The sequence below is a fragment of the Zosterops lateralis genome (genome assembly GCF_965231275.1).
Source record: "Zosterops lateralis genome assembly, chromosome: 15".
Lineage (NCBI taxonomy): Eukaryota > Metazoa > Chordata > Aves > Passeriformes > Zosteropidae > Zosterops > Zosterops lateralis.
Window position 1 is genome coordinate 8,167,182 of NC_139775.1, and position 23,621 is coordinate 8,190,802.

At 40.6% G+C, this 23,621-nt stretch overlaps 1 protein-coding gene across 1 annotated transcript in view; it reads left to right on the forward strand.

Annotated features, from left to right (window-relative positions):
* Positions 1-3,397: 3,397 nt before the first annotated feature.
* SMG1 (SMG1 nonsense mediated mRNA decay associated PI3K related kinase) overlaps positions 3,398-23,621 on the forward strand; it is a gene marked incomplete at its 5' end in the record, with an annotated part of 60,058 nt that continues 39,834 nt past the window's right edge. Inside the window, 9 exons of the mRNA XM_083872574.1 lie at positions 3,398-3,486; positions 12,376-12,539; positions 15,468-15,623; positions 18,305-18,441; positions 20,588-20,646; positions 21,329-21,542; positions 22,287-22,412; positions 22,508-22,580; positions 23,252-23,349. Coding sequence (XP_083728700.1) covers positions 3,398-3,486; positions 12,376-12,539; positions 15,468-15,623; positions 18,305-18,441; positions 20,588-20,646; positions 21,329-21,542; positions 22,287-22,412; positions 22,508-22,580; positions 23,252-23,349 — 1,116 coding nt within the window. The remainder of the gene's footprint in view (positions 3,487-12,375; positions 12,540-15,467; positions 15,624-18,304; positions 18,442-20,587; positions 20,647-21,328; positions 21,543-22,286; positions 22,413-22,507; positions 22,581-23,251; positions 23,350-23,621) is intronic.

A 23,621-nucleotide genomic window follows, 5' to 3' on the forward strand; every position in this document is an offset into this window, starting at 1 on the left:
ACACAGCTTAGTTAGGAAATAAATTAGCGAGGGGTAAAAGACGCAATATGGTGCTTACCACCCTATTTCGGCACATTAAATATATACAATCTGCACTTCATTCCAACTAAAAATAACACTCAGATTAATGCAGCTTTCTTTGAGATATTAAATCGAGAAATCATTAGCATGAATTATAAAGCAGGAAAAGTGTGGTTCACAGTGTCTGTCACTCCAGAGTTGTGCATTAGGATGGTTGTAGGCAGTTTGATGGAGTGGACTGAGCATATACCCAGGAGTGAGACAGGGCATGTATCTCCACAAGTGTCATCGACTCTCTCTGAAGTTTAAGGCAGGTCTTTTAAGTATACATATTTCTATTTTGAGAAGGTCTGTATTGAAACATTTTATTTTTTATCAAGACTTCAGAATGTAGAGCTCCAACTGGTGTCTGTGCTGGCTACTCAGTATCCAAGGTCCAAACCAGAGGACTGAAATTTAGAAGGCAGTTTTGAAAATCCTGGCCTCAGCTTCCCTGGGTTTCTTAATTCCTAGTGTGATATCTGAATGACCTTATCCATCTTTGGCTGATTGAAATCTGCTACTGAGAAAATGCTGTAGGAATAATTATTACTCTATCTCACAAATCTTGATGAGCTTTTTAACTAATATCTTTAATGCTATTCAGACTTCACAATATAATCATCTTTGTAGAAACAAATCTAGAATATCTTTTATTTGGCAGCTATATAATATTTTACAGCATTAAGGCTGTGCACAAAAGCAGTTTAGAAAGCTGAACATCACTGATCCATTTTATAAATGGAGACAACTGCACTCTGAAGAGGGATCTGCATTAGACCACACAGACTGCAGCAAATTCACCACTAGAATACAGGATTTCTGATACAAAATTTACTCTACTGAACGCTAAATCAGTGGTTCTTAAACTCTCGGTGGACACAGGTAGTTATTGGTCTTAGTATCCAGGTTGCTTTCTTGCCTCTCCTTGCTAAATTATTTTGAAGTGTAGTTAAAAATACACTGCTAGCATTATCTTGTCCCTCAAGTGATTCATGTTGTTACCACTGAGATGCTACTCAGTAATGAAACTAAAAGAATCAGCTGCTGCATCACTGGGGCAGAGGATCTGCTTGACTTAATTGGGAAGGGTCAGCAAATTTGCAGCAGGTACTGTTGCTGTGCTTACAGAAAATAATTTTGTGGCATACTGTGTAATTCTGGATGTCCATCTCAATTATAAAGGACGGTAAAAAAATCTGTCATGGCTCACAGAATTGATTGGTTTTGCAAAATTAATTCACTTAAGATACACAAATACACATCAATTGAAACTCAGACTGATGGACAGGGGTCATTGCATGAAAGTGGCATTTTACTGTGATGAAGTCTTGTGGTACAATTTTTTTTTCTTTTTGTCCTGAAATTGATTTTGAAATCTCTATGTCTTGCAGGCATTGCTAACTGGCTGCAAGGCCATAGGACTGTATCAGCAGGATGAGGGCTGCCCAGCAGAGTCCAAGGGAGACGGCAGGATGCCATCTGTCTGAGGGAACACTCCAACAGAACTGTGGCATGTTAGGAGGGTTTCTAATATGGAAATAGGCACAGGAGAGATTCAGAAATCTCCTCAGCTCTTGCAGTAGTCTCAAGCCTCGGATATTGCAATTTAAAAAAGATTTTGATCTACTCATGTCTCTTTGACTGAATATCTGACCAAACTATTATGATTTTTCATAACTAAGGAATATTCTGCTGTCAGGAATTGGACTTAACAAATCAGCTAAATGTAAATTTCCAGGCCTTGCAGGAGAAATAAAAATATGCCAGAGGCAGTGTGCATATCTTTTTTTGGAGAAATGTCCTTAGGACATCTACCAAATGGAGGCCACCTTTTTTCTATCCTTAGAATCCTCTGCCTTCCTGGTAACAGACAGGCTTTGCCAACAGTGGGCACCAAATGCCCTTCCAGCAGCTGTGAAGATAGTTTTGGAGGATAGCATGGATAACCATGGTGATACACAGAAACGTATCTGGTCTTAGAAAGACACTATTTTGCTTTTGAAATGCATTTTAGAAGCTTCCTGTGAGGAAGATGGGGAAACCTTAGGGGTTCAGTTAGTGTTTAATGTGGGCCTGGTCAGCTTTCTGCTGACGGCCGCTGAACATCAGACTCCCTGTCACTCATGCAAGGGCAAATGGGGAGAAGCGTGGGGATGTGGATCTGGTCAATTCGGAGGGACACAGCTCCCTGCAGGCTCCAGCGAGGCCCGTGCAAGGGAAGGGGGGAGATGGCAACAAGGCAGAGTCTGCCCTCCAGCCCCGCTCAGGTCCTGGCACCCTCGGCTGATCCCGGGGCTCAAGGGCCCCTGGCTCCCCTCAGGACTCGGGGTCTGGGATGCCCCGGCTCCCCTCAGGACTCGGGATCTGGGATGCCCCTGGTTCCCCTCAGGGCTCGGGGTCTGAGGTCCCCTGGCTCCCCTCAGGATTCGGGGTCTGGGGTCCCCCGGCTCCCCTCAGGATTCGGGCTCTGGGATCCCCCGGCTCTCCTCACAGCTGGGGACTGGGAACCGCCGCTTTCCGCCATGTCCCGGGCACCCCGGGGCTCCTCAGGGTGCCAGGGTGCCCTCGGGGCCCGGGATACCCTTATCCTCAGGAGGGGAGGACATCGTCTTAAACTGTGCCCAGGGAAGGTTTAGGTTGGATATCAGGAAGAAGCTCACAGGAAGGATTAAGACACTGAAACGGGCCGCACAGGGAGGCGGTGGAATCACCGTCCCCGGAGGTGTTGAAGAAAAGACTGGACGTGGCACTCGGTGTCATGGTACAGTTGACGTGGTGATGTGTTGCAGAGAGGTTGGACTCGATGATCTCAGAGGTCTTTTCCAACCCCAGGGATTCCGCGATCCCTTCACGCCGGTGGCGTTGGGATGCCCCGGCCGCCCTGCCGCGCGGGCTCGCCTGACAGCTGAGGGGCTGTTACCGTCTCCCCGCAGGGCCGGGGGCCGACACCGCTCTCACCGCCCGGCGCGGTGCCGGCCGCTCCCGGGGGAGGCGCGGGCTGAGCGCAGCGGGGACCCCCCGGGCGGGGATCCCGTCCCGCGGCTGCCGGAGGCGGAGCCACCGCCCCCGCGCCCCGTGCCCGCCCTCCCGGCGTGCCCCGCGGAGGGGCGGGCGGCTCATGTCCGCCATCCCGGCGTGCTGCGCGCCCGGGCAGCAGCCGGAGCAGCCGCGGCGGCCGCGTCCCCTCCCTACGCTGTGAGACAGCAGCACCGCCTGCGGAGCGCGAGTGAGGAGCCGCCGCCCGCGCCTCTCCCCCCGCGTCCTCCTGCTCCTGCTGCTCCTCCGCCCTGTCCCGCGCCGCTGCCCGGCCGGCCATGCCGTCTCGGGCAAGGTAATGAGCCGCAGAGCCCCGGGGTCTCGGCTGAGCGGCACCGGCAGCAGGCAGCACTACCACCCGCGGGGCTGGAATGACTGGCAACCCAGGTAGGCAGGGCCGGGGGCCGGGGGCGCGGGGGGTCGGGGCTGCGAGAGCGGGGCGGGCGGCTCGGCCGGGCCCCACCGCCGGGCCTGGGGGAGCGGGGCGGCGGCGGAGCCACTTCCTGGCGGCCGGGCCTAGCGCGGGAGGGCGGGCGGGCCCAGGCGGCGGGACGGGGCCGCGTCTGCCGAAGGCGGGACGGGGACGGGTCTGTCAGCGCTCGGCGGGGTGGGAGCGCGCCGGGCTCCCCCCGGAGCCCCCGCTCCCGCGGCCTGTAACGTGTGCGGCCGGTGGCCGGTGTGTGGCTGCGGGCGGCGCGTCCCACCCTGGCGGCCCCGGGGCGGGCGGGGGGCTGCGCTGGCGGGGGAGCGGGGGTGGGCTCGGGTCCCGTATTTTCGGCCTGTTTTTCAGCTGGAACACGGCCAGGGAAGACCTGAGGCTGCAGGAGTACTCGTAGTTTTTTTTTTTTTTTGAGGGTTAGCAACATACTACATAGGTTTATTTTGGGGTTTTGATTTTTTTTTTTAATTTTTTTTTTTTTTTTTTTTTTTTTTAATCTGGGGAGAATTGTTGATCTATATAAGCTCTCACCTCGGCCTACTTAAAATGTGTTGTAAGGCCTTAGGTGTATTTACATCTGGCAGGTTTTTTTAGTAAAATTCAAAGTCTATTCACTTTCGTTAGATGTAGGGAGTATATTTCAGATCTTAATTATTCCTAATGTATCTCATACCAGTGTATTTGCTCTAGTGCTCAGCCTTGCTGTTTTCAGCATCAAAATTGTCATGTAGAAATCTTAAATTTGGTGTTTCTTATATTTTTTAAAAGTATGTGGATTTGAGGCTTTTTTTTAGTGTTTTTGAAAGCTTCACACAGCATGGGACCCTACTTACAAACTTTCCAGTAGAGAACAGACTGGCCCGTGCTTGGAAATACATTGACAAGTGATGATCCCAGTCCCATGTGGTTTGGACTAGAAAAGTTGTGTGGATGTGAAGGTCACTTCAGCAGTTCCTGTGAAAGAAGCTTTCCTTTTGCTTGAACAGCTAACAGCACATCCTCTAGGGCCAGTGCTAGAAGCTGTTCAATTTTTAATGGTGCATGGGGCATGGTTATTTAAACTCTTAATTTCTTCTGTGATTGAAATACTTGGTCACCTAACTTACTATTTTTTCCTCACTTAAGAACTTCATTGGCGACATTTTCTTAGAGCATCTAGATTTTTTTTTGGGAGAGGAATAAGAAGACTGCTTTTTAACTCCTTACCTACTTCTTCACTTCAGTTTTCTGGGCCCTAACTTATGACCTTTCCATCTGGAAGAAATTGGATGTTTCTTTGCAGTGGATGACTTTTATAAATGCATTTTGGTTGGCTATATGAATTTGTCATAAGTTCTGTCTTTTTATCTAAAAAATAACATCTTATGAGGGTTAGGAAGCTGATTTTATCCAGTGTGGTATTGCCTACAGTGGGTTCAGTAGTGTTAGGGGTGAAAGTAAAAGTGTAGCTGCAGAAATGCTTTTCCTGGTGTTAAGGCTGGTTTAAGAAGTTACCTCCAGGTGTGGCTCTGGTGTGTTCCCTGTAGTTTGGTGCCTCCTTAGCTCTCAAGTACATCTGTGTGACCTGGGCTGCTAAAATAATTATCCCCAAAGCCACAGCAGAACCAAAGCTCTGAGAGCACCAGAGAAAGTGTGGCAGCCTAAGGGAGCCTCAGCATGGATAGGGCCTCGATCTGTTTCCACCACACTGTGTGATCAAGAGCTTCTGCTGAGAAATAACCAACACCTCTACACTGGTCCTCACACTTTTCAGATTTTAACTTTATGCTTTCCTTTAAATATTTTTTTTAAATTAAATTTTGGTGGGGGATACCAGGAATCAGAAATGTTCACACAGTCCCAAACAGTACATTTTCATCTAGATGCAGTGCTCCATTTTTTTACATTTCAGAAAGATTGGTGATGGGAAACCTGAGTCCACACTATGAATTTAAGGACAGTGCAGAGATTAAATCATAAATCAGTCTTTGTCAGTTTGGTGTTAAATATTTTTTAAAAGTGATTCACCTGCACGGTTGAAAGGAGATATGTTATATAAAACTGACAGTCTGTGTTTCTTTCATAATTTGAAATACAGTCTTGGACAAATCCCACAACACAAATATACCCTCATATTCTTTCCTTCCCCTTTCTGCTGACTGTTGGTTTCATTTACTTCAGGTGACACTGCTGGTAAATGCTTTCTTGCAGGGCGTGGAAGGGGTGAAGGAAGTGACCCAAGTAGTGAAAGCTGTAGTAATTGTAGTCATTTCAAGTTCCTAAAGGCATAAAAAGGAACTGCTGGTACATGAAATTGTTTTCAAATGCACTTTTTTTGTGTGTGTAAAAGTGACTAGATTGATTTTCATTAGTAGATTCCTCTCAGTTTTTACTTAAGCTAATCAGCTCTGGGGCTTGTGGTGACAACAGTATGAAACTGAAAGTTGGAGCACAGAGCTTTTTTTAAGGAAAAGTAGCTTTTAACTAAAATTAGACTTTTTTGTGTGTGGATGCAGTCCTACACCAGATTCGCGTGGACTGTTTTTCCAGCAGTGTGTGTACAGATAGCGCTGTCTGTGTGTGCTGTTCTGTAGGGGTATATTAGTTTGTGCAGTGCTGTGTACCAGACTCAAGTAATAGCAACACAAAAACTTTGTAGACAGATGTTGGATGGATGTGACAGAGAACAGTGAAGGGTTTTTTGAGAAGGCTTGATAAGATCTTGTTCCCCCTTCTCCTAATCTGTGCAGCTCTCTAGACCTTTGCTTCTTTTTTCTTTTCTCCTTGTTTAACAGATCTCACTGCATTTTCCCTAGTACAACTCTTGGGGCAAAAAATAAAATCATTTCAGTGTGCAGGCCTTGTGTGTGAACAGAGTTAATTTGTTGGAGTGCTGAGGGCTAATTATGTACTGAAAGAAGCAGTACTGCCCTTTGGGAGGAAATGCAGGAGTGTGAGTGCAGGGAGCACCATGGCATTCTTAGGTGAAAGTGTGAAAAGGAAGATAAGATTTTAATTAACAGGACCTCTCTGTCTCTCCTATCATAAATGTAGGTTAGGAGGGGAGGATGTGAAAAAGTGTAAAACAACATCCTTCACATCTGAGCAAATTTCCAGAAGTGTTCTATTAGGTTTTAGTCCTGAAGTCATGAAAATGACGTGTGTCCTCCTCCCACAACATCAGTGTTACGAGTTACTAATTTATATTAGCATGGTGCTTGCCAAACCATGTTACTGCTTTGTCCTCATGGGTCTAGACTTGATGAGACAAGACAGTAAAATATGGTCTCCTTCCAGGTAGCTTGTGGCCTAAGCAGGAGAGCATATTGGCTGGAAGTTTGTAACTGAGGACAGTTAAGTACCTTGTCTTTAATTACAGACAGGTTGGGAGATATTGGCAGGGAGCAAAGAAACCCATTAGACCAAATGGCCCAGGAAAGTGCTGTTCAGAGCAGTGCTTTTCACATGGCTGTGAAGGGCAGAGGCATGTCTTTTACAAAAAGCAAGCAGTCACTGTGATCATAGTGCTGGATCCAGGCAGTGAATGACAAACGGGTGATAGTAGCAGGTGCTGTGTAAAAGGAAAGTTGAAACAGAGACTTTGTTTCTTCTGTGCTTGCATGTACAACTAAATACCTGTAAAACATTTGTTAGAAATAGGTTGAAACCTTAGTTGGCACAGGTGAGAGACCTGAAAGTTGGCAACGTAGAGTTGTTTGAGGATGTTGCTGTGATTACCTAAGAATGGGTGTAGAGTCCTGTAGGGTGAAAGTGGATAACGCTTCCCTGTCTTTTCAGAGGTAGCTGAGAGAGAGGAGAGCAAAGACTGAGATAGAGAGGGAGAGAGAAAAGTATTTGGTGATGTTGAAGGCAGCTTGAAAAATGAGATGCAGGATCAGTTGTAAGGTGCCATTGTGAAAACATCAGTGGAAACCTTGGGAACAGATTCAGTGGACTGCATGTGGGAGATACTGAACAGGAATGGATTCAGTTCTGGAACTGCAGCCATAATTCTTGATCACCTTTCACATTTGTGTTAAATATGCTAATAAGCTTGGGAAAGTTTGAGATCAAAGAGGTATTTTTGGGTTTTGGTAAAATGGAGGAGCTGAAATTTGTAATGTAGAAACCTTTGTTTTTAATGTGAAGACAGAGGAGAATGAGTTGTGAGAAAGATGAAAGAAGATGAAAGTGTGTCATTGGAAAGCAGAAGAAACTTGGAGTGCAGATCATTTTCCATACAAGAACAGCCATACTAAATCAGACCAAGGGTTTAGCTGGCTTAACATCCTGTACCCCAAAATGTCTGTTGGGATATACCTATGGAAAAGAAGAGGATGTGTATATGTGATACCTCTCCCTGACATTCCCTTCTAATAATGTCCATCATGGAGCAAAATGAAATTGGTGAGCTACTGTCTAAGAAGGGAGTGACACAGAATCAAGAGGTGATTTAAAATGCTGCTGTGATGGCAGGTAGATGTCCAGCAATGGAGATTGCAGGATTGCAGTAGGAAGATCGTTAATTAGTTATTTCATGAACAGAAAACATGACCACTTGTATTTTGTCAACACAGGAGAAGAAGCAAAAGTAGGCTTTGGGGTGTGCTCAGCCGGGCTCTGGCTTAGCAGGGTGGACCAAGTGATGAGAGGATCATGGCAGAAGGAAGCTCTGCATGCCAGTGGCAGAACAGTCAGAAACTTGGTGGGAAGCTGTTAATTTGGATGAATACAGTGACTCTTTTAACTTTTATATGTTTTACTGATAAAGAATTTCAGTAATGAAGAATTTATCTGCATTACAGCAAATAAACTTGGCAAACAGAGCAAATAAGCAAGTAAAATCAGCTGACTTGAACAATAATGGAGCTTACATAGTAGAGCTGTCTTGGAGTAAATCTTACATGTATGTCCTGTACTTGGAAATAAAATTAAATAGAATAATTAAGTGATTTCTGTCTCAAAATAATGTCCATATGGCAGGGCTTTCTGAAAAAGCTACACATAATGAACAGTATACACCAGATTGTAGCAAGTTTCTTGGACAAAAATTGTTAAGGCTGCCATATAACTAAAGTAACAATATATTTTTGATTGATCAGTTTTTCTTTTTTTCTAGATAAAGATTTTCTTTTAAACTAGCTGCTCTCAGCCATGCTCTCTTCAGTCAGACAAATTGGCAAGTCAAATATATACTGATACATTTGATAGAATGAGATAATAGACTTCTTCTTGAAAAGTCTGTTTCCTTCTATATGCTAATGGAAAAAAAAATAAGCAGCCTTTTTGGAGAGGGAGGACACACTAGTGGCCATTTCTGTTTATTTAGGTGGGTGAACTATTTTCTTTTTTTGATGGACAAAGGCAGGTTTAAAATCACCCTGCAGAATACTGAATTCAGTCTCTTCTGTTTAAGTGGTATTGCTAAAACAGTGTCTGCAGCCAGTTGGTGTTCATGGGAAATCTTCCACCAGAACCAGATACAGAATGAAAATTCTTACATGAGCTCTTGAAGTACTTTGCTTAGTTTCCATCAGTGAGCTTTTCAGGTAGAAGTAATACAGTGTAGTCTCTCATAAAGAGCCAAATAAACTTTGGAAGCTGCAGTATAAGGTAATCACAGTCATGTTCATCCTTGCAATTTCCCATTTTGACTTTGTCTAATACAGCATTTGTTTTTTTACTTTTGCTTACATGTTGCTAACATTGTACATTAAAACTATTAATGTATGGTGTTTGTTAGGTCTGTGTCAATGTCAATGCATGTAACTTAAATTTGTTGTTACGTGGGATAGTGCTGAGCATTAGGTCTGTCATGTAACCTCCCATCTGCTTGGTGCAATGCAACGTAAGTCAAAATATCACCATGTGAGCAGGAACAGTTCCCTTCTGAAAAGTAGGATGAACTGAGGCAACCAGCAATAAGGTTCTGCCCCTTTCGTGGTGAAATGGCTGGAGGGAGGCAGAAAAAGTCATTATTTGTAAGACTTTGGCAAGTACCTGAACACAGTGCCTGGCTTTGAGCTCTGAGGGGCTGTCTTTCAAAATAATGACCACATTCCTGACATGAAAAATGGTATCTTTCAGAAATGGGTTTGGAAATTCGGTGTCTCTGGCTGTGCGTGCAGCGAGTGTGCACAGCTGTGCCCGGTGTCACCCAGGTGTCTGGGCTCCTGGGGCAGGTGACAGGCGTTGGGGTCACAGCCCCAGCTCTTGATGAGCCCTTGCTACAAGTTCCCAGAGTGGTGTTGCAGGAAGCTACAGTACAGCTCTGGAATTCCCTGCCCACCTGAGGAGTGGCGTGTGTCACTGGGCAGCTGGCACAGCTCCATCAGGTCCTGGGCTCTGCTCCTGCTGTGCATCTCCATGCAAGCTCCTTCCCATTCAAAATCCTCCTTCCAAGCACTATGGACCATAGCAGTCAGTTGAGTCACAGAACATCAGCGTCTTTCTAGGATGGTTTTTGTCTCTGCCTCATAAAGATAGCCAGGAGTTTCTATCCTATCTAAGCTACACGTTTATTGTCGTGGGAACAATGTTGTCAGTGGGAATTTTTGTCTCTTAAATTGATATATAGGAGAACAATTACATATTTTTTACTAAAATTGGACTCACCTTTTAGTTGGTGATAAAGTGTGAGCAGGTTAGCTTGCAGATAGCTGTTCCAGAAGCCAGAATGAAGTGAGTGTGTGGGTTTTCCTGGGGAAACAATAGACTCATGTATTTTACCACAATGGAAAATTTTACAAAGCGTTCAGAGGCTGTCCTGTGGGAAGTGGGGTTAGCTGAGAACACGTGTAGCCCTTCAGTTGATAGGGATGCACAGAGCAGTGCTAAAAATTGTACATTTAATCAGCTTTTCTTCAGACGTAGGAATTTCAGCCTTAATGGTTGACAATTGGAGATGATTCAGTTTACAGCACATTGCCTTAAAAAAAGCGGTGCCCTTTGGGAAGGTAAATGTAAGAAGCCATCAGTACTTAAATTTGCCAGCTGAAAATTTGTCAGCCTGGTTCACTGAAAGGTTAAGGTAATTGCTCCAAGTGAACTGGGAGGTTTTAGGGCAGGGAGAAGATCTGGGGTCTCTGTGTATCTCTGGAAATTTGCGCGTGATTTGGGCACATTGGAAGTTCATACCGTGTGAAGGTACAGTGCAGAATTCTCCTGTTCAGCATAGCTGGGTGAATGATGATGGCACAATTGTGTGAAGATTTTTACAATCCTAGTTAACTGTCATGAATAAAGACTTTGAGTATGGGTTTACCTCTTGTGTAGCATAGCCTATTTTTTAAATAGTCCAAGCAAGTGTCCAACAAAGCAGTAGATGTGATGGCACAGTGAATACAGAATGAGGAAAAGTGTCTTGCTGTGTATGTCTAAAAATGAACTTGCTTACAATGCAAAAGGGAATAATACTTGCCAAGCAAATCTAATACCAACTTGCCCTGTGAGAACAGAGAAAAAGCACAATTTTCTTATTGTTCCAAATTGATAATATAATGTCTTTTTAACATTCTCAGGAGAATAAAATGTGTGTCCAAATTCCAGCTGGTTTGCAAGTGTCAGTGCTCACGGTATTCCTCTTCCAGTTGAACTGAGGCCAAGCTGTATTGGACAGTAGCAGACCTTTAGTACTTAAGTAACAACTGCTTATCCAAAGTTTACCTGTGTTTTTTCCCTTTTGGCCTTGAGATATATTTGACTCTCTTTTCCCTGAATTTGTCTACCAGTTCTAATCACAATGTTCTTTTGAAAATGAAAAATGAAAGACTTTTTCTTTAAGAAGAAAAATGTGGTGTTTATCCTTACACACATTGTAGTTAATTTACAGAAATGGTTGGTCTGTCCTGCTTTTTTGTTAAATGATAAAATGAATTATCCAAAGGCTTTAAGTAAAAATAGCAGATCTTTAGAGTTTGTGTAGGGAAAGCTTGCTGTAAATAATCTGAATAGTCTGATTCCAAATACACTTGAGTTGAGTGAAATTCTGCTGATTCTCCCTTTGGATGGGTATTGCTTTATTTGTTTTAATGTCAACCCTCTGTCATTGCTTGTAAGAGTGCATTTAAAGTGATTGGTTGAGTTTACATTCTGAAGTCTCATGAACACAAGTTTATTAAAGTCCTGTATTTTAAAAAATTAAACCACTTAGTATGTCCAGGGAAAAGACTTGATTTCATAATTTTAATCTTTTTCTTTAGAAGTTTAGTCTGAGCTATATCAGTTTTCTGATATGAGAGTGGTTTAAACCTAGTGCACTTTTTTTAACTCGCCTTTTATCTGCAGACGTTTACGCGTAAGGATCACAGCTCTTAATTTAATTTTTCACAGTAAAACCTGCTTTCTTGCTTTGCAGTTTTTCTTTTGTAAAAACTTAATATGTGATTTTTTTTGCTGATCATGCTTCTGTCTAATAAGAGGGTTTATGTTGCTCAATAAGGCCCGTGGCATATTACGTAAACATTCATCTGTGGATTAGTGATGACTTTCACAAATGGTAGGCACTGCATCATCCAGCTGTGGTACATACCTGGACCTGCTTGTGTGTTATTCATCACCTCTGGGAAGTAATTTTTTCCTTGTATAGACATCCAACTGAAAAGAGACTTGGGAAGGTCATAAGAAAAGGCAGTGGCACGCTAGAATGCATTTCCTTTGCATGTTGCTGTGATAATTAGTCAATTGCTATCCCAATGTGAATTTAAGGTCGCTTCCTAAGCAACAGGTTAGACAAACAGCTTTTTTGACACAGGGAAATACATTTGGGATTGTCATTTAAAGATGTATTTGTAAGGGACTGTGAATCCCACTCCTGTTATATCCCTACATAAAAAATATATATATTTTTCTCTTTGTAGAACTGACAGTGCATCAGCTGACCAGGACAATTTAAAATATTCTTCATCCAGAGATCGGGGCAGTTCTGCCTCCTATGGATTACAACCCTCAAATTCAGCTGTGGTGTCTCGGCAAAGACACGATGATATCAGAGTCCACACTGACATACAGAATGAAGAAAAAGGTACACAGATTGCTGTTTCATGTATGATTGTGAGGGGACATGCAGGGAAAGGCAGTAAACTGAAATGGTGGAGAAAATTTTATTTTGTTTTGGGATTTTTTTCCTCCCTCCCCCCAAAAAAAGGCAGCAAACTGATTTGTCTCGTTGCCACAGTATCGCTGTTTTGGGAGATTTGTCAGGGATCAGAGAAATGTTGTGGTTGATGTGAATACTGAGAAAAATATGCAGTTGCATTAGGAAAAGAATGCAAGAGAAGACTTGATGTATTAACAGAATAAGTACTTTTTTCTGAAGAATAATATTCTGGATGTATCTGGTCTTCAGGCTGCAATTTCTTCCTAATTAGTCTCTAGTATTTCTGGTATTGGATTAAATGGGCTACCAGACTGATCTATTGCCTGTTGTAGCTTTACTGCACCAAACTGGAATCTTGCTTAGTAATCAGATCTATATTTTTATCATTAATGGCAGTTTCTACTTTCATGTACCTCAGTCTGACTTCATATAAATCATATGATGTGTGATTCATACATTTTTACTGGTTTAGTTTTTTTTTATTTTTAAGATGGAAATACTATCTCTAGAAAATAGCCAAACAGTTCAGAATCATGTCTTTTCTGTAATTATGAAAAATCTATACTGTGATTTTTCTTTCTTTAATTGCCAAATACAGATAACAAATTGCATATTCTTATTTGCAGAGTCACTTTTTGACTGTGTAAATCCTCAGGCAGGCCAGACTCAAAAAAAAAAAAAAAAAAGTCACAGGAATAGTAATGTGGGAGTTTTTGTTCAGGAACCTAAAAAGTATTTGTATTTCCCCCACTTCTGTGGCCTGTAACTGACTGTAAATAATTGCTGTATCTTAGGGGAAGTTACAGCTGGATGCAAATTAATTTTTTTATAAATAGCAGGTAGTGTTAGAAGGTGGCAGGAGCATGAAGCATGTTTATCTGCATAGTTTGAGAACCTTAAGATTTGTTTTACTTCAGTAGAGAAACTATTAAGGAAGTGAGTGTGTTGTCTATCTGCTAATGTGGAATGTTGTACTCTGTTTAACACATTGGCATAGGAGGCTCTTATAATTTGAAGAGTGCTAGTATTTAAAGAATGGCAGCACAGTGAAATAGTAAGTTTTGGGCAAATTCAGAAAGGTAGTTTGTGAAGTTGCTGGGAAAGCACCATTTAAGAAGAAAAATGTACCTGGCTCTCCCTCCAGTACTGTACCTTGCAGGGCATGTCTCTGCTAGCTCAACACTGTTTTGCTCAGGTGTGACTTGAAAAGATATTCTAACTAAATAACCAAGTTCCAGGTATCTCTAGTTCATTTTATTATTGGAGAAATTTGTAAGCTTACAGATGCAGAGTAGTTTTTTTGTTTGTTAAGATTTTTCAGTTCATCTGTTGGGTGTCTGCCAGCATGGAATTCTCATTTGAGATTTTCTGGCCTGGCTTCCTTACACCCCCTACTCCCCTTCCCACAGTTTCTGGTGTTGATAATGAAAATTACTTACAAATTTATAATTTCTGGAAGTTTTTCAGGTTTGAAAACTTCCAAGGATGTGACTTATGTTTAGGCTCAAATGCATTAAATGCTGTTAGAAGTTACTTCCTTCATAGGACAGTGTTGGTTTGTTCTGACAAAATAATGTCAAGGTGGCATATTTGCTAGTTTAGAGCTGTAAAAAATAATGTTGTAAATCTAAATAGACACAAACTATCTTTACTGTTGTTGTAGTTATCTAATTACAAGTGAGACTTTGCACAGGGTTTTCTGTAATGATAGGGTAGCCCCATATGTATAGGAATGCACTGATGTATACTGATAGTTAATATCTGCTTTTTATCAAAAGCTTTGCCTTAAAGAAACATTCTTTACATCTACTAAGGTCCAGGTTCACCTCAGCATTTGAACTTACTCTTTTTATCAATCCTTTAGTCTCAGTAGGCAGCCTCTTGTGGGGAGCCCCCCCCTCCTTTTCCCCAGACCTTTTTTTATACATTGAAGCAGGTGGACTTGTAGATACCTCTTCTGAAAGAAATCTTGCATATTTTTTGTCGTTCTGGGTTTAATTTTATTAGTTGGTTCTTCCCTGTCTTGGGCAGGGAAGGCACTTTAGAAATCTTCCTTGGAAGTGAGCTCTAATACCCTGAGTGAAGGATTGAGCAGGCTCAGGGGACAGTTTCACTTCTGGACATTATTGAGGGGATGGCCTTGTCCCTCAAAGTGGTGTGGCAGGCTGGAAAATTTCCAGTCTCAACATTTGAGTATGTTTATTCTTGTGGATCTAGGAGCAAGATCAATTGAATTACTCAAAATTATGCTTTTATTTTCATTTTATGTTGTTACCAAAGATGTGTCATAAATGGGAGAATGTAGGATTGAGTTTAATTAGAGACAATGCTGGTATTAGTGAAAATGTTGACCTTTTTATGTTTGAGGAGAGTTGTTCAATCTGTGCAAACAGATAATATTTGTCTTTTCAAAAACTTTCTTTTTTTGGCCATTTTACTTAGCCTGTGTGGTGGATTCATAGCAAAAACAGAATGGAAATTTCATGTGCAAGTAAGTGAAAGTATCTAGCCATGGGTACTAGCAGTTTGACTTTGTATTTTACAAAGCCTTTCATGTCAAAGTAGTAATAAGAAAACATTACATACAGCACAATTGATGTTAAGCTTCATGGCAATAGTGTTTTTTTTCATGTACTTCAAAAAAAGACGGATGAGATTGTAAATCTGTGACCTGGAAACTTTCAAGATGTAACAAAACATTGATGTATGTGGAAGTGAAAAAAGAAGCTAAAGGAGGTGGTGGTAGAGGGTAGAGCCGCTAATTTGCATGTGAATTGAATAATTTACAACTCGCTACTTTGCTAAATATGTGGTCTGAGAGCCTGTTTTAATGTCCCATTGGTTTGTCCACAGGTGGCTACAGTGTCAATGGAGGATCTGGGGAAAATACTTATGGTCGGAAGTCGTTGGGGCAAGAGCTGAGAGTTAACAATGTGACCAATCCTGATTTTACCAGTGTTCCGCATGGGAATCGTGCTTTAGCCACAAAAGACATGAGGAAATCACAGGGTAAGGACATGGCTGATTTTCAGGGGGTATCTCTTCTAGCAGCGTTTCTTGTGTTCAGAATATGAAAAGAAGTTCACTATGGTTGGGCAGTCTGTATGGATTTTATTTTTTGTGATACATGATGGTGTTGATGGAAACTTGTTTTGCTTGTTTTGTCGTCTTGTTTTACTGTTCCTTGTGCTGAGGCTTCCACCATAGGTTGGGCAGATCTCTCAACTGCCTGGCTTAGGCTTTCAGTCTTTCAGTTTCCTTTAGATGGCTTTTGAACCCTTACTTAGGTTAGCCAGATTTGGCAAAGACATCTCTAAAAAGGAGAACTTCCTTTGGATTTGTTACAAATTGATGCCTGAGTAAAAAGTTGGTAATTAATGAGCCCCAGTGTGGGAAGAGCAGCAATGGTTGGGAGCAGCTCAGCTGTTCCCTGTTGTCCCTGGGCTGCAGGACCAGCAGTGATCACAGCCTGCCAGCTCAGTCCCTGTGTGTCCCCCTGAGCCTGCCACTGCTTGTGCTCCCTCTTGCTCAGCTGAGGAACAGAGACCAGGGAGGAGCTGGAGGCATCCTAAGAATGTGGGCAAGGTCTTGGGAGATGCAGCAGGAACAAATTTGGAGTTTCAAGAGGATGCAGGAATGCTGGGTTTGTGTTTTTGAGGAAGAAGGCTTCACTCTTCCCACTGTTTGAGGTTTGAGTCATAGTTAAAAAAAAAACGAAAACAGAACAAAAATAAGTTATTGCAAGCATTTTTGAATGAAAATAGAAACTTCATGACTAAGCACTGTCACTTATTGCATCACTTAGTCTAAGTAGTAGTTGAGGCACTGGTAAGAACTGCCTGCTTTATGCCAGGCACGTTATAAACAAGAGGACAGGCTGTTTCTTCTCAAGGATTAATATTTCAGAGGTGAAAAAGGAATGTTCAGTGTGCTTTGCAGGGTGGAAGAACTGAGGTGTAAGTGGTGACATGACTTGTTTCAGAAATGTGATTTTAGGAATGGGTTAAACTCAGACTTTATAATCCCATTCTAGATCCCATTCTGGTGTCCTGATATAAAATTATGTAGTCCTTTTAGTGTCTTTCGATGTCTATGTAGAGGATATAGAAAACTCTTCAAATAAAGAAGCTTTCTGCCATACTAAGTAATAGTTAATTCAGACTCTTCTCCTGGTTATGTGAGCACTTCTTTAATCCTTAAACAGTTAGGATATATAATTCCTAGAAGACAGAAGTTGCTGCCTGTGACTCGTATGTTTTCTCTCCTTGGGATGTCAGATTTCAAGAGTTTCTCCTTTTGAACTTGGCTGTCTTTGATTGTTGTAGGTTTCAGCAAGTCATTTTGGTTTTTCGTATCTTTAAAATACAATGGGATTATGTTGCAACTAGATTTTGGATTTTAAGTTCTATGATGTTTTCTTGTTAGTATATTCATTAAACAATATTAAGTACAGTCTTCTGTGAGTTAGCATGCGGCTGAGACCTTGCTGAATTTTCACAGAGTGGATGTCACAGGTATTAAACTAGTGCTTTGATTAGTGTAGCTTCAGTCGTGTTCTTGGTTAGTGTTTTTTGGTTCTGTTTTTTTTCTTAAAGTTGTGATTGTGACTTGATAATTAGCTGACACACTCGGGGAATAATGCCAATGTAGATTAACTATTAACTGAATAAAGACAAAGCTGCTTTAGTCACATCAGATGACTGATGTCTAGCAGAGTAGAGCAAAAAGCTGTCTGTAACTGCCTTGGATTTTCTCATTAAAGTCATGTTGACTAAGGAAACCTCATCCTGTTCCATGAGTCCTTTGCTTTGAACCACCATGAAGCATCTGATATTAAATTTATTGAAAGAAATTTTGTTTCATTTTTGCAAATCAGGGCAATTAATTATTTGTATGAATTCATAGGTAATTTGTCCCTAAAGTGGGTGAACTGTATTGTGACCTTCTCTGGTATTGAGTGCTGTTGGCCAAGTTTAATGAAGTGTTTTTTTAGTTCATTCTCCCCCATTATGATCTGCCTAAGTGAACAGCCAGGTTCTGTGGGTGTTCTTATTATGTTTTCTGTACTGTCAAAGTTCTCTGTACCCCAGTTCTCATTATTTCTGGGTGCTTTTGTTTCTCACTGAAGGAAGAGCAGATCTATTTTCCTTTTCTAAGCAGAACACTGCTACCTATCAGAGAGAAAACACTGTTTCTTTGTAGTTCCTTGAACTTAAATCTGGTTCTTTGCTTCAGGAAGCAGCTTGTTTTTTCCACAGGGTTTTCTCCTTGAATATTTTGAAAAAAATTCAAAATATTATTTGTTGAATTATTTTTGTTTATTTAATCAGAAATCTGATTTAATCTTAGCTCACACCACTTTTTTTAAAATTCCATTTATGTAGAAGGGAACTAAGTCCAGGTTTTTGTGTAAAAGTAAGATAGTTCTGCTTAGTTCTGAATGAGTTCAACAGAGTACTGGGCTGTCCACATGAAGAAATTAAATATTTTAATAGCTAAATTAGGTTTTACATTTAACTTTCTTTTTATGAAAATTTAAAACCAGTAAGAATTTACTTTTAATACTTTTCTCAGACAACTATTATGACTTATTGATTTCACACATACTTGTGTTGGACAATACTTGTACTGGACAGTACAGCTATTGTTGAGAAATGCTTTAGGAAAAAAGAAATAATTGCTTTTTTCAGAGCGACCGTTGTCTTATTCTGACGAGTCTCGACTGTCAAATCTTCTTCGGAGGATTACTCGGGAAGACGACAGAGACCGAAGACTGGCTACTGTAAAGCAACTGAAAGAATTCATTCAGCAACCAGAAAACAAACTGGTCAGTAATTCTTCCTTTGCCATAACGTTGGGTATTTCTTGTTTTATAAAACTGTCTTTTTCAAGTCTGAGTATTGGGACATGTCTGCAAGGATTGTCTTGTACACAAAGAATTTCATTCCAAAAGAAAGGAGAGTGTGTTCCTGGATTGTCTGTCTTGTTTCCATAATCCAGGAAATGTTTTATTAGGATGTGTTGCCTTAAACCAAACTTCTGAACACCTGAACTGTAGGAATTAACATGGCATGTGTGTGGCTTTCTTTGACTGCTCTTAGGAATAACCTCTGGATCCCTCAGAAAGGAAGCAGAGGGAAAGGGAAGTCAGGTGACGTTCTCTTGTTCAAGAACTGTTTCTGTATTTTAAATTAAAAATAAACAGATGTTCAGTCTTGTAACAGCTCACCTTACAGGTACTCAGCTTTCTAACTAAACATCTCTATATGTGGATTCCCTTCCATGGGAAGAGAACTAAGTAAATCTTTATTTTCATTACATCTTTAGGATTTTTAGTAGTTTGCTGAAGTCTCTAATGTCCTCAAGTGTTTTTTAAGGATATGAGGATGGGAAGGGAAGTATCCCACTGTGGGTATAAATTTTTAATATTACGTATTTTGAAATGAAATATTAAAGAGCATATTGTCTGACACATCTCTGCCACTGTTTCGGAAAGCTTAAGAGTTCTCCAAGTATTGAAAAAGCAGGAAGTGATGCTTTAATATCCTGCCACTCATTTGCAAGCAGTGCTCTGATACTTAAGCTGTGGGCTCTGTGTCTGTCCATATTTATAAGAAATTGCAAGCCTAGTTAACACTTCAGCTTTCCTCTTGTTGCTACAGGGGTTTAAGCAGTAAATGCTTTCCACAGTTATTCTGTGGTTATTTTTTTTTAGCTACTTCCATTATTCTCCATGAGGTTTTCCCAATTTTTAAATTCATTGTAACTGCATTTTGTTTAGGTTTATTGGTATCTCAGAACATACTGAAATTGCCATTCTAATGTCTAACTTGATGATGACAGACTTTGTTAGTGGTCAGAATGTTGAACGTCTGTCACTGAGAAACTTTTGGTTAGGCTTATCTGAACTCACTAATGAGAATAAGATCGATGTCAAGTGATATCAAGGCCAAAACTTTATATTGGGCAGTGTTTACCCCAGCAGTAGTTCCTACAGGTCTTGACACTACTGAGTGTAGTTTAACTGAGTTCTTTTCATCTTCAAGGTTGAAATATAAGTTCAAAGTAAAGTAATGAAGTCAATAGTCACTTGTCATCTGATGGAGTCCCACTTTAGTTTCTAAATTAATTACATAGCTGCCCTTTCCTTTTTAGCTTCTCTTGCAGATACCAAACACATTTTCAAAATGCCCTTGTGAGTTCTGAGGGGTCAAGCATGTGGATCTCTGTCCCTTCACCCTCAAAAGCATGATGTTGCTCAAAACTTACAACAAAAACTGGGTACCATTCACTGTGTTAAAGAGGAATGTCTTTCTGAAGAAAAGAGAATAAATATTTTTATTATTTTTATTAATTGTCAAGAAAACTTCCTGTTAATGTTATGCAGTTGCAGCTAATGTGTGATTTTTCAATCAGATCATTAATGTGGCAGGGGTTTAGTGCATATTAGGAAAACAAGTCTTTCTGGTTATGTTTACTGAGAAGCACTGGTTCATCAGTAATGCTTCATCCCCAAAATTGTATTCCATTTCACTGAAATGCCGGGTTGCCTAAGTAGAAACTTTAATACTTCTGATTATATTATATGTTCCATAAAAATTTTCAGTGGTACAATTGATTTATTAGTATGAAAGATTTGGTCTTTAGTAGATGCTACTCATGAGCTGTGTTGAGTCTTCCATGGTGATGTAATGTTATCAGCAAGAACTAAGCTTGGAACAGACCTTGACAGCAAGCTGCCAGTATTTTCATGGCTACTGTAAATAAATATCAAATATAACATCTAGGATAATATTGCAGTGTTGCTTAATATAGTTCATGCTAGTCTGCAGTGGCCATGGAAAGCATAATGGCATTCTCTTGGCAAGGAGAACTGGCAGTGTTGTCTTTAATGTGGGTGTAAACAGGACCTATTGTGGAGGCAGTATTGAGCAATTACTGTGCTTATGCCTTTTATTTGTCTTATATTACAGGTACTCGTTAAACAGCTGGATAATATCCTGACTGCCATTCATGATGTGCTCAATGAAAGGTAAGTTGGAAAAATGATGAGAGCATTAGGTTTGAAATAGAGAGGGGAAAGGTTGAGAGAAATTTGTTAGTTTTGTATCAGTGTCCCATTGCAGGAACAGAATGAAATTTGAGGGGAATAAAGACTCTTAGGCATATCAACAATACTGTTGGGCTGTGTAGAGTGCACCTGCCTTGGAGAGAATGTGAAGACACAAGTGTGGCTTGGATGCTGTGGGTTGTATGGAGTCTGTCTCAGGTGTGTTCACTCAGCTGGTGGAGCTGTGCACTGCTCTGGTGGTGTAGCTTCCAAAATGAAGTAAGTTTTTTACAAACTGACTCATTTACTTCCAATTAAGAGTGTTTGTAGAGGATACTGAGGTTTGTGGGGACTTTTAGGTGCTTAGGTCAGTGTTATTTCCCAGAGTCAGCTGCATATTAAGAACTATTTCTACTGGATAGTGTGTTGCAAGTAGAACAGCACATTTGCGTACTTTTATTCAAGTTGACTTACTCCATAGAAATATTTCTTAGAATTTTATTTTAGCTTTGCCACTGCTGCCATTAAGTAGGAGAGAAGCAGCTTCATTTCTGCATATATTTTCTTTCGCTTTAGAAAATGTTCTATTTTGTTCATGCTTCTGTTCTGCTGTCATGGCTGGAGATCTGAAGTTTCTTTTTTTTTTTTTTCTCCAAAAATACAGTAGCAAATTGCTTCAGGAATTGAGACAGGAAGGAGCTTGCTGTCTTGGCCTTCTTTGTGCTTCTCTGAGCTACGAGGCTGAGAAGATCTTTAAATGGATTTTTAGCAAATTCAGTTCATCCACAAAAGATGAAGTTAAACTTCTTTATTTGTGTGCAACCTACAAAGCACTAGAGACTGTAGGAGAAAAGAAAGCATTTTCATCTTTAATGCAGGTAAGACTACAAGTTAAAACATGATTATTAATAATTTTCTCAGTGCAGGGCTTGAATAAACTTTTTAAACTGGAATGAACAGCAAGTAATGCTATATTGACATAAGTAAATATTACTGTGGCTGGGAGGGAACTTTCTGACTGAATGAGATTCTTTGATTCTGGTTATGTTAGAAAAGAATGGCAAGTCTTAGTAGGATGGTACATGTTTTGATGCAACTTTCTAGTATTTATGGCAGATCCAAGAAGAAGAATCTTGTTGAGAACAAAAAGAGAACTTAAGTGGAATTGTACACAAAACCCAGCCTTTTGATTGTTTTGTGCTATCTCCTGTTTACAATTTCTAACTTGAATTATGGATAGATCTGAGAAAGGAGTAGGATGTGTGCAGACAAGATGAGGTCCCCTTGTTCAAGTTTTAGGGTTTCTTATTTTGGGTAGAACAGCTATAGCCAGGTCTGTGCTCCAATTTAATAGTTAGCTTAAGCAGGAGAAACAGGACTTAACTCATAACCCATAGTTCTGTGGCTGAAGAACTAAAGAAAAGTGTTCCCTGAATCTGCCATGTATCAAGCAAGTGCCCCCTTGAACTGATTGTTTTCATGCAGTGTATGTGATGCTTTTTACATTTTGTTCCTGAAGAAAGAGTAGAGTTTTGTTGATTGAATCAAAGTAGTTTGTTAAAGTGTGTTCTCTTATGTTCTAATGAAGTGAAATGTGTTTTGTGCTTTGCTTTACTTTTCAGCTTGTAATGACCAGCCTGCAGTCCATCCTAGAAAATGTTGATACACCAGAGTTACTGTGCAAGTGTGTCAAGTGCATCCTCTTGGTGTCTCGATGCTACCCACACATTTTCAGCACCAATTTTAGGGTAAGCTTTCTTTGTGGTTTGTATTTTCATTCTACAATAGAAATGCTGGTGCAGAAAAATTGGGTAATGACTCTGTTTTCACAATTGCTTCCCAGGACACGGTGGACATACTGGTTGGGTGGCACATAGATCACACTCAGAAACCTTCTTTGACACAGCAAGTCTCTGGTAAGTTTGGCCAGAGGAGCTCATGGAGAGTCTCAGAGCCTGCTCTGGCTTGCAGATGTTGGGAGTTTACTTACATGGGTTTGGTGCTACTGATGTGGAAGTTGACATAAAACCAAATTGAGTTTCTGGTTATATAGCTAGATACTTTGTTCCTAACTTTTTAGTAAATTTGCATTTGCTATTTCATGCTAATTCTGGAAAAATGGGATACTTTATTCAGGGTACATTTAAACACCAATTATTCTGTGCAATTTTATAACAATCTTTAATAAATTTATAGGTCTTAGTATATCCTCTGTGACAGGATGTATTTTTTCCTACGTACTTTTAGAAAATCTTTGTGGTAAAGATACTGTACTGGCATTTAAAAATAGGGAAAGTTTTTCCAATAGCTTTATCAATTTTCTTGGGAGTTATTCACAGAAGTTTATTATATTTTTGTGTCACAGTCCTAGATTCTGTCCTTGGTATGTAACTGCTGTGGGGCAGTTAACATGATTTTTGCAAAAGGACAGAAGAGGGAGATACAATTTATATTTACTTTAAAAATATCTAATGTTAATATTTTCATGTAGATGATCTCTTAGCTCAACTTTTCCCTCAGCAATATGCAACTAAAATTTAATGATTGTATGTCACTCTGTATTAATTGGCTTGGTATTTTTATACAGGATGGCTGCAGAGCTTGGAGCCCTTTTGGGTGGCTGATCTAACTTTTTCTACCACGCTCTTGGGTCAGTTTTTGGAAGATATGGAAGCTTATGCTGAGGTAAACAAGATTTTATGGTATATACCAGAGTTAACTGTTACAGTTTTCTTAATAAATCTCCAGCTGTGATTTTTATGGCTGTATTACTTTGGTAGAAAATAAAATTACATGGCTTTCCTGGGGAAAAGAGAACCAAATTATGGAGTATGCTTCAGTTATTTACAATGACCAACTGCACAAATACTCATTAACTATTTAATTAGTATCACAACCAGGCCTTCAGCCATTGTTGATTGAGAATATTGTGTTATAATAAAATATAAACAATTGAC